General features: G+C 42.3%; 1 protein-coding gene across 10 annotated transcripts in view; it reads right to left on the bottom strand.

Annotated features, from left to right (window-relative positions):
* Window positions 1-2,113: 2,113 nt before the first annotated feature.
* The window catches only part of CAB39 (calcium binding protein 39), a 105,111-nt gene continuing 91,495 nt past the window's right edge, over window positions 2,114-15,729 (bottom strand). For 9 of the 10 annotated variants that reach the window (XM_015111248.3, XM_077956483.1, XM_077956480.1 and 6 more), the window contains 4 exons: window positions 12,784-12,843; window positions 9,030-9,095; window positions 5,254-5,397; window positions 2,114-4,656 (listed from right to left, as the gene is read on the bottom strand). In XM_015111248.3, the coding sequence (XP_014966734.1) occupies window positions 4,468-4,656; window positions 5,254-5,397; window positions 9,030-9,095; window positions 12,784-12,843 (459 nt within the window). In that variant the 3' untranslated portion in view covers window positions 2,114-4,467. 10 annotated transcript variants of the gene reach the window in all.

Genomic DNA, 15,729 nt, shown 5'->3' with positions numbered 1-15,729 from the left:
ATTCAGCTAATCGTGAAAAGGTGCTCCTTGGATTAGGAGGGGACTTGGTGCAGAGGGACCCTCACTTCCTTTTTCTCCACACAGGTGAGGACTTAGTTAAGATGATGGGGATATATGCAAAGGTCCCCATGAATGTGTGTAAGCAGTGTTTCCGGGGAGGGGTATTTGTTCCCTGGGACTGGTTTAGGCTAGAGGGGACTTGAGGTCTTCAAGCTGCAGCCCATGGGGAAGAAGGAGGGAGTCACCAGTGGTGCAATCTTGCCTGGAAACTTCCTCTGGGCAGAAGCCTCTCCAGCTGGCCTGCGGCTCTTCCTGCCTTTGCACGCCCGTTGCATTTCAAAGAAACAAGACTCAGCTACCAAAACTTAGAGCTAGACCACGCGGTTTCCACGGAACACCAAGATTTAGGTGATAATCAATTATTACCAAGGGAAAGGGGTTCTTATGAGCTAAAGCTCATCTGTAAAACCTGTCAAATCTTGTGCAGAATGTTGAAAAAATGTCAATCTTTCCCAGAAATCTCTGGGGTCTTACTACTGAAGTGCTACCTAGAAAAAATAAAAAAAGTTTTAACAAATTGCAAAGGATGAAGTCCTCTGCATAGCAACCAGGGGGTCACCGTCCTTGGAGATTTAGCTCCAGGTGAACGGGCCATCAGGTGGAACCTGCCCCACCTGCCAGCCACAGTGGGGACGGGCACTTGGCTGCCAGTTCTCAGACATGAGCAAGGTACACTGTAAGGGCACACACAGCATGAAGCCCTAATACAGCTGTGCAGTGACACAGCCTTGTGCAACCACCACCATCCTCTTCAGTGTGAATGCTGGCGGCAGGATTCCTGGAGGTTCAAAAGCTTAAGGTCCTTATTAGGCACTTCTTGGGTCTTCAGTGCTTGGTGGCAAAGGTGTGTTGGTTGACCGCAAGCGGACTGTCAGCGGGTGAAAGCGTACGGTATTAGTAGTGAAAAGCTCCAGTGGGTCTTTCTGCAGGACTGAGATTGCTGAGTGGGGAGAATCTTACCGTCCTTCATGTCTTCTGGAAACCAGCTGGTCAGTGAGGACACAGCCATGGCCAGGGAGAAGACTCCTGACACATCCCAGAGCACCTGAAGGGCGGTGTGTCCTGGGCCGCCCGCCCAGGACACACTTTGGCTCATCGGCAGGTGGGCTTTCTTCGTGACCTCGAGCGGCTCTAGCCTCCAGCATGAACAATGTATTGGATACTGACTGCAGCCTCAGAGCACTCCCCGATCAGGACCTTGCTGGAGCCTAACCAGGAAGGCTGCGTGAGAACTGCACTACTCCTGAACTGCCTGAAGCGCAATGTTCTGGGGCTTCCTTGGCAAGGGGAGGAGGGCATTTGATTGGTGATTGTGGTAGGAAGTGGAATTTGAGCTGAAGCATGAATCCAGTCCTCAGCCTGGTGATCCTTGGAAGTGGCCAAGTCACAAGTTATGACTTAATGGGCCCTTGTCACCTTTGGGGAACTACAACATACAAGTAGACCAAACTACTTAGCAGAAATAACAAATAGGACACTGTTACTTAGATGAAGTGTTTTTGGCAAGAGCATGTCCCTTGCCTTCACTCCAGAGAATAAAGATTTCATTTACGGACAGGGGTTAAAGTTGAGGGCAGGGTTGTACACTACGGATTACGAGCCACCCTGGCAGACAGACGAGGGACATTCTTTACAGTGCCAGAGTTCTTGTTCCTGCTTCCATTGTCCCCTCGCCTTCATGATCATTTCACATCAGTAACCTGTGAATACTCCAGGTCGAGTGTTCTAGTTTAGCCTTGCAGTGTTGATAACAGCGGGACACAGAATCAAAGAGAGGATCCACTCCTCAAAACGTTAGGGTCTAAGAAACGGTGCCATTAAAGGGTATAATTTTACTCAGGAAGGGTAAGGAAAACATGAGCATGAAGGTGGTTGGGGGGCGGGGGCGGCGGCGGAGTGAAGCCCCTGAACAGGGAAAAAGGCAGACAGGAATGGGTGTTGACTGTCCCTCCGCTTTCAGTTGGTGACAAAATTCGGGCTTGTGTGTCTCCTGATGAAGCTGTTCACAGTAACACAAATGCAACTGTCTACAATACATCATAAAGACAGACAATGCTGTTTCTTCAAAATTTTATTTTAATTTAAATTACAGGGCCAGCCAGATATTCTGATAAGAAATTCACTTTTCCTTAGGAGAAAGAAAATGCTTTCATGGCATTGTTAACAAATGTATACATCTCCACTTTTTTAAGGGTTAAAAATCACATTAAGTAACTGCCTTATGTAAAATTAAACCTTTATAACACAAAAAGAAACCACTTCCAGTATAATAGTCTTGGTAATATGAATATATTAAACGATCATAACTTCAAATGCAACATTTCAACCTTAAATGTTTTCACATTGTTTTGCTTAAAAACAAAACCCAAGAAGTCTGAACTACCTTCAGATTCCAATGCAAGAGTAACACATTAATGTTGTCTCTGACACACTGCACCCCTCACTGTCTTCCACCTAAAAGGCTACAACATCATTGCCAAAGTGGAAGCTGTTTTACTGTGTAAGTTCTACGAATGAGCTTGGCAAGAAGGCATTTCTTCCACTTGGTGTCGCCATGTTTTTACACTAGCTCCACACACAGCACCACACCACAAAAGCCAGGACACCGCATCACGGCCACGTCTGCCCTCCTAATCATCTAAGAGATTTTCTTTCCGAGGAGACTAGATTGCCTTATTTCACAGATTCTGGTAAAGACAGTCTCAGGAAACGCCAATTATGATGCAGACTGCCATTTTAATAAAAATAAAATATATCTGTATTTTCTGGAGCTATTTTCCTAACTGATGTTCTTGAAGGTTTTAAAACCTGCTGAAACAGCAATTGGGAGGCCCATTTTACTGGCCAATATATAATTCCATTAGTAAGAGAGGCTAGCAAAGAATAATCATATCAATTTCTTCAGCTGCAGCCATGCTGAATTTGAACTGGCAAACTCTGATTTGTAAGTTGTTAGTTGTGATCTTCGTATCACTAAAATGAACAGATACCATTCTAATAACTTTACATAGATATAGTCTAGAAGACATTGTTCTGCCATGGTCACAGTAACAAAAAAGTGGTGCAAAATCAGTTACTTTATAAATACTGATAATTTGCAGCATTAAGGAACAGGACATAAAAAAAATAAATTTCCCCATAGGACACCTATGACTAGGAAGTCTTCTTTTCCTAAGAGAAGCCAAAGTTTTAATTATTCAGTTCACAACTATTGTACTGGATTACTTAGTCTAAGAAAGAAAAGGTGCTCTACAGAGGTTTCCCACACACACAAAGAATCAGCATTAATTTAGCATAATCTCTATCATTCACAGATCTGGCGGATTCATTAACTCATTTTAAATGAATAAGGCCAATAGGATGCAGGAAGGTGTGGCTGACTGAGCTCCAGGGCTGTATCGCAGCTTACTGATGGCACCCCATTAGGTAACTGAATACAAAGGATTGGTTTACTTTTTTTTTCTTTTAATGCTGTGATACTTAAATGTTAAATCAGCATTTTCATGTGATCTGAAGTATTTCAATTACATATGAGCATTCATTGTTTTTTTGCAAAAACTCAGTATTAGGTAATAGTTACATACTACTACAATGACATTCCTCTGCTGTACAAATTAAACCATTTAAAAGAAATGAGCATTCTAAGAATTATATACAAAAGAAACCTGTAAGCAGTGTTGAAATGAAATGCAAGGTGTCATTGCTAGCTCTACTTTTTAAAATATCTTCGAAAAGTAAAATTAACAAATACCCTTCAACATATCCAGGTTTACAAGTCTCAAGAAAATCAAATGTCAAAAAATTCTAGAAAGCTGTGAAAAGCATATATACATTTTCCTTATGATCTTATGAGGCTTCTTTACACTTTTGAGAAGTTGCTAAGTTTCAGTATCAATTTATTCGCATGTCAACTTTATCTGCCCCCAAACTCCCATTTTGGATACAGTTCCCCTCTGATTTCAGATAAAGCTCTGCGTCATTTTCCTTCAGCGAAGGGGTACGATCTGACGCAGGGATGCCAGGTGTGCACTTGCCACACTGCACTCAGATCGCCAACAAAGATGGGTGCAAACACATAGGTCTAATCTGGTATCAATGCCCTCTTTCCTAAACCACACTCTCATCCATACATTTGCCTTCATGAACCCAGCCATGTTCAGAACTCCCGTAGTACTTCGAATTCTGAAATGACACAAAGATCAAGAGAAAGCCCACATGTGCCCTAGTGTGCAAGCAGCAGCAGCTACGATTTCCAACCTGGACTGAAAAACAAAAGGGTAAAATGAAAAACCGTTCACTTAACAGCAGATTAGCAGTAATGTTCCTCATGAATCAGTAAGAGTGCCTGATGCTGAATAGCTAACAGCAAACGCTGAATTTGGATTTAACATAGATGTTTATTGGAGATTAAGCTTCTTGCTGAGCTGGTCTCTTCAAATCCCTGATCTGTTTAACTAAATAGGTCTTCTCGTCGTTAAACTGCTCATCCTCCGTCCTGTCATTCTGAAACTTGCTGAGGAACTCTATGAGTTTGGTCTGGTTCTTGAGAAGGATGTCTAGGATGGGCTGTGTCTTGTTAGGATTGGCTACAAACACCTGCATGGGGAGAAATGCACATGAGGCATAGAGAAAGAAGAAAACGCAGCCACAGCGCAGGAAAGCACAGAGCTACGCTCTCCTGGGGTGGCGCTGAGGTCAGGGTCGTTAGGTTTTGCTGCAGAAGACCTTATTTTACAACTGAGAGAAATAATTACATGTTTTAACACTAATACGACTGATAAACTCATTCTGCCAGCCCTGCAACACAGTGTGCAGTATTAAATACAGACTCTGATTTTAGAATAAAACGGGCAGAAATTATTTCTCCGCACAAGAGGTCAGACTGGATTTTAAGAATGACACCTCCACAGCAAGCATTAAGAAATGCTTTTGTTTTGCAGTTAATAATCTTCTAGGCCAAAGATAAATGACACTCCTCTATAAATAAACTTTCTTGTTCCCAAATCCAAATAGTAACCCCTGTTTCCAGGTCTACCTTTCTGTTTAAAAGTCATAGCACACAAATATGAAAAGTGACTGAATTTAATTAAGTCACCTGGATTACCAAAGTGAGGCTAATAATTTCCGTCATTTGCAAATGAAAGACGACGATCAATTCTAGTGGACAGTGTCACTGGTGGTTCTATACTCTACCTTAAAAACGTGAAAGGCCTCAAACTGGATGTTGCGACTTTTGTCTCGCAGCAGGTTCATCATTAATTTGAGGTTCTCAGGTTTACTGATGTATTTTGTCATAATTGTGAAGTTGTGTCTATCTAGTAGTAGTTCACCGAGAAGCTGAGAAGACATTTAAATAATTACTCTTACATTGTTATTAAAATTTAAGGAAAAATCAAAGTTTAAAAAAATAATTTATTTCATAATCATCATTAAGTATAGCATATTAGTAGGCACTCAAAAGACTGAAGAACTGAACTGAATTACAAACTAAAAGCTACCAAGGGCCTTCTCTCTGCCACCTGAATGCCTTCCTACCTTTCCCTGAGGAGATGAAATCTACAGGAGGCCTGACGCTGCTCTCTGCAGAGGATGTTCAAGATGTCCCCTCAGCCCTGAGCTGGAGACTCTCAGAGCCTCCCCTTTAAGCGTGCATTTGTGTTAGAAACTATTCAGAAAATGGTCAAAAGCTATTGATTATTCCTGTTAACTAACCACAAACCTTAGCTTAATTTAAAATAACTATTTTAAAATTTTATTTAGCGGGACTTTCCAGGATGAAGGGTTTTGTGTCCCAAGTTTTCCATACATGAACCCTGCACTTGCCACAGGTACCATTTTATCACAGCTAATTCAGAAAGGTTTACACAAGTGAGTATTTTTCTGCTCCTTCTTAAGTCTCCTGAAGATGATCCAGGGTTTTCTTACCGACCCTCATTATCACTAGTTATACCAATTACGCTGAAAAACATCTGTTTACTTCAGGGTTTACTAATTTCTGGAAAGTTGGTTGTATCATGTAAACTCACAACTTTTAAACTGTCATTGCTTACTCTTTCCTAAAACCAGCAGTCACTTCTTCAGGTTGTCAACATGCCAACAACCTGGCCAAAGCTGAGTGTGCAGAGCCAGCAGTGGGGCTGCCCAAGCTGCGGACCTTGTGGGCAGAGGCAGAGCAGTGAAGAGCTTGGTCCCTGGTGCCAGCCTGCCTGGGTTCCAATCCTGGCTCCCTACTTCTTGTGAGCTCTGTAATCTTGAGCACATTTTATTGAACTCCTCTGTGCCTCGGTTCCATCATCTGTACAATGAGGGTGGGCAACAGTGCCTCTATCTCAGGAGAGTGCAGTGAGAAACGAGCGTCAGTATGGGCAAAGCACCCATCAGGCCTGCATCTGCAGAGATGTGACTGAGGGCTAAGGGAAGAAAAAGGTGGGAACAGCGCCGCTGTGTTTTTGCTTTAATTGCTTTTGTTGCTTCCTTTCTGGGTTTCTGGCTATGTTCTATATACTTGAAGTTTCCAGATAACTGATCTCTGGATAAGTAACTTGTCATTATATTAAATAAAAAATAAGCTGATGTGCAAGAAAACAAATCTATTTTACTTAGGCTTTATAAGGAACTCATAGGAAGAACTCAAAAGATTAGGTTTCATATCCATGTGAATCACAAAATCTATTCTTACGGTGAGAAGCAACCAGCATCTACTCTTACAAAGACTGAAAAGTCAGGATTACGTGATTTATAGTTTTCGTGTTCTTTTTCTATCACAGAAACCAAAGAAAATCTGAAGGAAGATGACTTCAAACACGTAATTCTTTTATTTTTTGAGATAGTCTCACTCTGTCACGCAGGCTGGAGTGCAGTGGCACAATCTTGGCTCACTGCAACCTCCACCTCCCAAGCTCTAGTGATTCTCGTGCCTCAGTCTCCCAAGTAGCTGGGAATACAGGCTTGTGCCACCACAACTGGCTAATTAATTTTTGGGGGTATTTTTAGTAGAGACAGGGTTTCACCATGTTGGCCAGGCTGGTCTCGAACTCCTGACCTCCATCCATCCACCTGCCTCGGCCTCCCAAAGTGCTGGGATTACAGGCGTGAGCTACCGTACTCCGCCCAAAGATGTAATTCTTTACTAAAAAACTTGGAGTCTTGCATAGGGAATATAAATTTGCTGGCAACATAAATATGGGAATAAATAAATGCCAATGTGGCTACAAAAAAGAGAGTATTAATTAAAATCCATCTTTAAAGTATGGCTGGTGCTGAAGCTGCTCCATGTGTTCATGGGGCACTCACTGGCCCACCGCTAACATCAACTGCAGGAACCAGCGACTTGCTTTTACATTCATTCCTAGGGGCTTGGAAATGGCGGTCTCAGCCTTTTATGTTGGTAATTCTGAATGGCAGAAGGGTCTTGAAGGCCGTTCTCCTTACTTATCCAAACAGCCCAAGAATCCAACATTTGGTCAAAGTTTATGGATTTGCCAATAATCTCCCCAATACCCCCGCTTCCTCCCACAACGGCCTTAGAAGCTACTAACCAAGGCTATCCTGTCTGGCCTTTGTGGCCTTAGAAGATACTGACTCCAGTGAACTGTGCGCATCTGTGTAACCGCTGGCAAGAGCAGTACACCTCAGCCCTTTTGAGAATCACAGAGCAGGAGAGGCCCCAGAAACCTCCACTCTCTCACACTGATGTCCAGGGAAGAGAAACTCCTCCCACAGCTGCCAAGAAGTTCTGTCCACCCCCTAAAGATAGCAAATGATCCTCTAGCCAGGGGAGGCGGGGAAAAGAATCATTAGGGATCCCTAACACTAGATGAAGAGGATGGCTGGGCCCAAGCAACAGCAATGAATGGAAAGCAAGGGGCCTGGCTGGACGGTGCCCATTCCCCAGCTGTGGCTGTCACAGATGCCCTGCTGTAGGAATTACAGCCTTACACGGAAAGAAGGAATATGCTGGTCTGAAAGAAAGTGCTGATTGAAAATGCGGATGCTGGAGTGTTCCTATCAAAGGACACAAAGTATTCCAGATGCTCCTGGGGTCCTTTAGTCTTTCCACAGAAAGGTAAGGTCTTCAAGGGAGACTTCCCCACGGTAGGAAGGGGATGACTGGATAGAGTCTTGGTCATTATTGGTCCAGACACGTATGAGGGGAAGAACTCTGGGCAGAGTCAAATTTTAAATGGACCTGGCAAAAAACTGAATGGAATTATGATTTTTCCCCTCAAATCCTTTGTGATTTCATCTCCAGTTCCTGTCGGGACTGCTTACTGACAGAATGGAGGGTATGCACTTATTAACTGCTGTAAGAATTTTCTTCAGCAGGGGTCAGCAAACTATCAAGGGCCAAACAGTGAATATTTTAGACTTTGCAGGCCATAGGGTCTCTGGGGCATCTATTTAATTCTGTTGCTGAAGCTCAAAATAGCCACAGACAATATGTAAATAAATAAGCATGTCTTTATTCCAGGCTGGATTTAGCCCATGGATTGTAGTTCGCCAACCCTTGGTCTAGAATTTAAATCTTAAATTTAACATTCTAAACTCGCAAAGGATATACTACTTTGATACAAAGCAGCCAAGCCTGTCTGTGGTCCACAGCCTCACATGCACATCGCCTCCCTCCACCCTCACACACCTGCCTGTGCCACCCAGGCCACGGCCCAGGAGCACAGCACCTGGGTGCCTTCATCTAGCTGGTATGACTACGGCCCAAAATCTCAAAGAAGGCACTGCTAGGAGATGAAGTCTTCTTCAAACTCCTGTTTATTCCCTTTCCGTGTCTCCACCTTACTCGGAAGCTGGAAGGTACTCCACATGGATCACTGTCCAACTCCATCCCTTTCCTCGGCAAAGGTATTTATTTCCCCCAAAGGTCTATGACCCATCCTGCATATCTCCCTTTCCCCACAGCCACATTTCAAACACAAGGTGCAGAGAAATAAGCTATATAAAATGGTATGTCATACCTTCAGTGACTGTCTTTTTGTCACGTAATTTTCTGAATGAAGTAACTTCTCATATTCACTGAAAAACTAAGATAAGAAAACATGTATCAGGGTTATTGCAAGAAAAAAAAAGACTGGTAGGTAACATTGTAAATTAGCTTAAGGACACACTTCTCACACCATGAAGGCCAACAGCTGCCCTGGCTCCCCTGCCATTCTCTTTCACGTCTTCCTCTGACATGTTTGCTCTAAGACCCTCAGGTGACCCCACCAATCCCCTCCATGAAGAGGGCTCCTGGTACTGAGCCCCTTCCCAGTTCCAGCCAGGCCCGCAGAGAGAGCTGAAATCCAGGCCTCTCTGTCACCCCAAGCTCCCTATGCACAAAACCTAACTTCCTTACCCCTCACACTTCTGCTTGTTGAGTCTGCTCTCATATCTTGATGTCAGATTGAAAAAGTTGTATTTTATATAAACAAGAACTCAATTTGTTTAAAGCACAACCATAAACAGAAAAGTTACCTGCTCTTTCAATGTATCAGGCAGAGAGAGAAAATAATTCAGAACAGAAATTAAGGGAGGAGAAATTCAGCATTGTGTTAACCAGGGCAACACTGAAGGTGGGGCTTAGGCTCAGACCCGGTGGATGGGAGGGATTTCACTCAGAAATGGAGGGGAGAACAGATTCCGGGCAGATAAAAAAGGAAGGGCATAGCATGAATGAAGCCCTGGGGAGAACAAAATGCCGCAAATTTAACTGACAGGTCCACTAGATCTTCAAAACAGCGGTCACTGGCAAGAGTGGCACTGCTGGCATGGTAAGGGCTAGAAGCCCATTAAAGCAGAGAGTTAGAAAACCAAAATGACGGGAACTCAGGGGCCAAGGCTATCCTTCAAAAAACATAGTAGACAAGGCCAGCTAGCCTTAAGATTTTATTTTTTGCCTGTCTGTTTAAACCACATATAGGTTTAAAACATTCTAAAAGTCTGCAGCACTAGTATGACTGTTGGATCTTGGTGCTTTCCTGAGACTTTCCTTTGGTCATGGCGAGTGCCAGGGGATGCCTGCTTTGTCATCTGTCCAAGAGAGAACTACTGGTGTCCATGCTTTATGATGGGTCCTTATTAGCCATATACCTGTGGTCTAGAGCAGGAGATAGCAAACTATGGCCTGCTGCCTGTTTGTGGAAAGTTTTTCTGGAACACATCCATGCTCATTTGTTTACTGAACATGAATTCATTGAAAAGTTTATGTATTATTTGCAGCTGCTTTCACAGAACAATAGACAGGAGATCAACAGAGACCACATGGCTTACAAAGCCTCAAAAATTTGCTTTCTGGCCTTCTTGGTTTAGAGCTAACACAGAATTATACATTATTTCTTTTGCCTACCTCTTGGCAGAGGTGAGCTGGGCATCTATTTAGTAAGTATTTGAGTTAGATTTCTCTCTTTTCAGAAACAGCTGTTAACTCTACCTTCTCAAATGATGATCAAACTGATGACCAAAACAACTGGACCTGCTTTTAATCAGTAACAAAATAGACACATCTCAAGTTCTTGATAGAAAATGCAAGTTGATTTTCTGCTGCATCTTTGGATAAGTTTGGTTGCAAAAAATTTTTCATGGAGAACTGCCTGAAGAGTATGTATGTGGCCCCTGTTTCCTTCAGATTATGTTAGTTTTTTTTTTCTCTGAATTAGGACAGACAAAGGATAAGTAACAAATCTAGATACCTGTCCTCCCACCCACTTCTGGGCTCCTCAAAGACTTGCTTTCAGGGAACTGCATCGGAGTTGAGCATTTTCTTTACTGCAGTGCCATGGCAATGACAGTCCACTACATGACACTGTAACTTGACTCTCCTTTAAGAATGCCAAGGAGAGAAATCTGTTTCAGGTCCCAGTGCTAGGAAAGCTATGTTTCTTTTGAGCAGCCAGTATATATTTTACTCTACAAATACTGTCATCTTTTAATTGCTTTTCTTTCTACGCTTTGGTTATTAGAAAGCTCAGAGCCAAATTGCACCAGAATTTAGAGCATGCATTTTGGTGTAATAACCTCACCTGTGGCTTTGAATTACCCACATCCCCCACGGTTTCTCCCTCTGTAAGATCTGATTGCTTTCTATATATTTATAAATTGCCTCACATACATTTTTCTAAAATCCTGCTAACTGATGTCATCTATTAACAACATGTAGGAAGCTATTTTACTGCAAGATTAAATAGATTTCACTGTAGCAAATGTCTTGGAAATTAGCTGGTCTGTGTCTCTGGTAGGCCTTAAATTACTAGTATGTTGAAAAATCTTTGTGGTGATGATAAATGAGCTAACGTTTACTAAATGCTTCCTGTGTTCCAGACACTATGCCATGCATGTCACATATGCATTCTTATCTAATCCTCATGATGATCCCAGTAGACAGGTACTATGAAGAACCTTCTTCAGGGTGGAAGACCCTGAAGGCACAGAGGGTGCAGGAAGGCAGTTGCTGAAGTCTTATTAGCCCATGGTAGGGCTGAGACTTGCAGCCAGAATCCAGGCAGTCCAAGGCTCAAGTCCATGCTTCTGTCTACTGTAAAAACACCCTGATGATGACAGGGCTGCCATTTTAAAGCAATGAACATACAAGAAGAAACACACCCATATCGAAATATACATGAGCTGAAATAAAAATAAAGGACCAGCAATTTTTAAGCCATTTATGAGGCTACTTATGAAGGACTTGTGTGATCAGTGTTGTGTTATGTTCTTACTGGGAGTGGAGGGCAGGGGAAAAAGACAGGAAAAAAAAAAAAAAAAAAACAAAAGAATGAGAAAGCATAGATTTTTGCCTCTAAGAATCTCATAATGTATTTGAACAGCAAAGTGAATAATGAAGTATTAATAATACTTAGGATTTCAAAAATTTAAACTAGTAGAAAAATTAAAATCTAAACCAAATCTTGCAGGATAGACAGGAATTTTAAGTGGACTGTCATTCTTCCAACCTCTCTAAGGGCACCTATCAGAATCTTCAGCGATGTGTAGTTAAACCAGTACATCACAACAGTGCTTGTGGGTATTGCGGAAGATCCTCCCAAGGCTGACAGAACTGGCAGTAGCGGAAGACATCATTTCACACGGCAGCCCTAGAGGCAGTTGTGGGGGTCTAGGGAAATCAAGCTATCAAGCACTCTGGAAATCATTGACAAATCTCTGGAGGACACTATTACCAGGAACATCTGACATTGACTCAGTGCTGGAAGGGACCTTACCGACAAGCTAGTCCAATGTCCTCATTTTACAATAAGGACGGACTTCTAAGTCCCCAAGCGGTTAACTGCCTTGGCCATGGCCACAAAGGAGTGAGCAGTAGAGCAGGAGCAGAGCCGGGCTCCCGTCCCCTCTGGCCAGTGCTGCTCTCATCCTATCAGCTGCTGCCTCCCTTTCTCTCTATTTGTATGCAGCAGAAATGTGGGGCAACTGATGGAAAAGGAAGGAAAAGTTAAAAAGTCAGATAATGTTCCCACTATCTTTACTATCATTTTAGCAGCAAAATGCTTTCTTTTCCTCTTTTAAAGCAATAAAAGCTTCAAAGGGCAGTATGTCAATCAAAAATATCTACTTCTGACCAAGTAATATTCTATAAGCTGTTTAAGAAGAGAAATAACTACAGCACCATTTATAAACATTACATATGCAAAATAAATATTCTAGTACAAAAACCTAATTTAAGTCTTTCTGGTAACAAGTTACAATTTATTATTTAAAAATAATATTTCATATACTTACTCTATCATAATGCTGTTCCAAAAATTCTGCACTGAGCAATTTATGTCTTGTAAGTAAATCCTAAAAAAAGAAAGTTTACAGTTGTTTTCCAAGTTTTCAAGAAAGAGAATCCTAAAACATTCCACACCATTTTATCTAATAAAAACTATTGTTAAAAATCACCATACTTAACATTTCAGCATGAATTGTATTAAAAACGTTGATTCTATAAAAGCAAAATAAAATCATTAATTATTTGGAACTGCAATTTTAGTGATTATGATGAGTCATCATGGATCTATAGCTCTTAGAAGGAAAAAATGATAAAGGCAATGGAAATATACGCTAAAGAAAAAGAATAAGGAATTGTAGTTAAATTAAAGTTAACACTCCCCAAGTGGGCTGGTTATTTAAAAACAAACACACAAAAACAAAGCTAACAGTAGTGGTCAAGTATCAAACAATTCCACGCCCACCTAGCGCTCCTAGTGGAGAAAGAGGAAATTTCTTTTATTAGAAAAAGGATTAGAGGCTCTATTTTCTTCCTCCTAAGTTCAATCACATTCAGGTTCATAGCTAATGCAAATTTTTCAGAGGCAGAATGTGTTTTAGGTAAGCAGAATGTTGGCATGATAATGTAGAATTAACAATGACTGTGAACCTCCAGTCTGATTTTGTATTACCATGAAATAGAACCTATGCCTCACTCTACAGCTTTCCCAAGGAACAATCATTCAGAAATACTTACTATGTGCCAGGTAAAATTCTAGGTGCTAGGGCTTCAAAGACAAAAAGATATGATCCCTGCCTTCCAGGACCTAGACGTTAACAAAGGACTAGCCTTGGTCTCACTGGGTAGGAAAGAGAATGGGAACGAGTGACAGCAGGAAGGCCTGGCTAGTAGCTGGTAAACTAATGGATCAAGGTCCTTCATACCACTGCTACAGATAGTGTCAATCATCGCCTTTCTCCCAACCAACTTTCCTAGTTTTCGTTCCTGTTTATGTTTGAAGGTTGCCCAAGTTACTACAAAGAACTAGTGTTTCCTGAAGTATGCTGAAATGAAACATTGGTTCTGAGAAATGCTTTTAAGAATGCCCCATGGTCAAGCAAACGAGGGAAGTGCCATAGCTCACTCCAGATGTCAGGTCCCAGACTCCACAGGGAGCTCTTTTGTCACCTACTTTCTGTGAAAGTCCTTCCCGAAAGGGCCTCTGTACAGGCTTTCCCCACTGCCTGGTAACCTAATGTTCATTCTTCGGCCCTCGATTCCTCTTGATTGGTCACCAGCACAAAAGCACCAGACATAGCTGTGACTTTACACTGGTTGTGGGATTATTTGATTCAAGTCTCTCTTATACTACACTGTAAGTTCCGTAAATATCAGGATCATGTCTATTTTTATTAATCTTTGAATCTCCAGCACCTATGCAGTGCCCAGCGCATAGTAAGAGCTTAATATTTAATAAATCAACGAATGAACCAATGAAATCAGGGAACATGTCTGGAAAAACATCACATTCAGCAATCTTCAAAGTATGCTTTTGAGAAGGTTTCTAACCCCACCCCAAATATTTACAGTTGCTCAAACTGCTGGATAGGGTATGTGTTATATTTCCTGATTATAACAGGGATGCCCAGGAAGGACCTACCCAATTTTTCCCAAATTCTCCTTGAGGATTCAACAGGACATATTAGAAAACGTGGAGTTTATTCTGAGTACCCTTGAGTTTGGCAGGAAGTGCTACAACGTTTCCCCTCCAGGTGAAGGAGAAGAGGAAAGTGGTAAGAGAATTTCTGTTATCTTCCTACTGTGGTCCATGGGGTCACAGATGCAAAGGAGAGAGGAACATGAGGAGAATGTATCAAGTACGGACAGCACCATTTAACATACTATTGTGGTGTGTTTATGGCTGGTGTCCTGCTTGTGGAGGTGCCACAAGGCAATGCCTGTCTGTAGGGTTCACTGCTGAATCTCCCACACCTAAAGAATAGTGCACCTGGCTGAGGTGGGTGGATCACCTGAGGTCAGGAGTTCGACACCAGCCTAACATGGTGAAACCCCATCTCTACTAAATACAAAAACATAGTTGGGTGTGGTGGCGCATGCCTGCAATCCCAGCTACTCAGGAGGCTGAGGCAGGAAAATCGCTCAAACCCAGGAGGCAGAAGCTGCAGTGAGCCGAGATCGCACCCCTGCAGTCCAGCCTGGGCAACAAGAGTGAAACTTTCATCTCAAATAACATAACATAACATAACATAACATAACATAACATAACATAACATATAACGTAACATAAGTGCCTGGCACAGAGCAGGCACTGACAATCTTGGTGAATAACAAATGAGTATGTTAACTTAGGAATTCATGTGTCAGGATCCCTGTCAGACAGTGTTGCTTCTACCTTTTTGCGACTAAATCGTTCTGGAGGCCAGTGTGAGGAAGTATAGCAGAAGGAACCTGCTGCTCACTGTTCTGTCATAACATAATGAAGGGAATGCCAAGCAGGAGGGTCCTGAGAGACACTGGCTCTCAACTGGGGTTGGATTCTTAGAAACAAGTAGGAAGACAGTATCTACTTTATAAAGCAAAGGCCCTCTAGGTGTTAACATGTTGCACAACAGATTTTTACTGAAAGTTTGAGTGAAGCGAGTATTCACTCTGCAAGGTATTTCAAAAGGAGCCAGAGGCTCACAGATGGGCCATGCAAAGGGGGACCTCTAACATCTTCCCATATAGGGGAGATTCTATGTGTTATCATCTGGAAACTCAGGAAACTGCTGCCAACCAGAAATCAAATCTCAATGGCTTTGGGGTAGGAGAGATTGAAAGGGGGCACTCAGAGTCTGCCCAAGGAGCAGTTGGACCCAGTACATAACAGGATGAAAACCCTTTGTTAAAAAGGGTCATTCAAAGGCCTGGGGAGGGGGTTGGGGGGGGTAAAACACTAGTAGGAAAAGAGCAAC

The sequence above is a fragment of the Macaca mulatta genome, chromosome 12, assembly GCF_049350105.2.
Source record: "Macaca mulatta isolate MMU2019108-1 chromosome 12, T2T-MMU8v2.0, whole genome shotgun sequence".
Lineage (NCBI taxonomy): Eukaryota > Metazoa > Chordata > Mammalia > Primates > Cercopithecidae > Macaca > Macaca mulatta.
The sequence above is the reverse complement of the archived record's forward strand: the minus strand, read 5'-3'. Positions and strand labels throughout refer to the sequence as shown.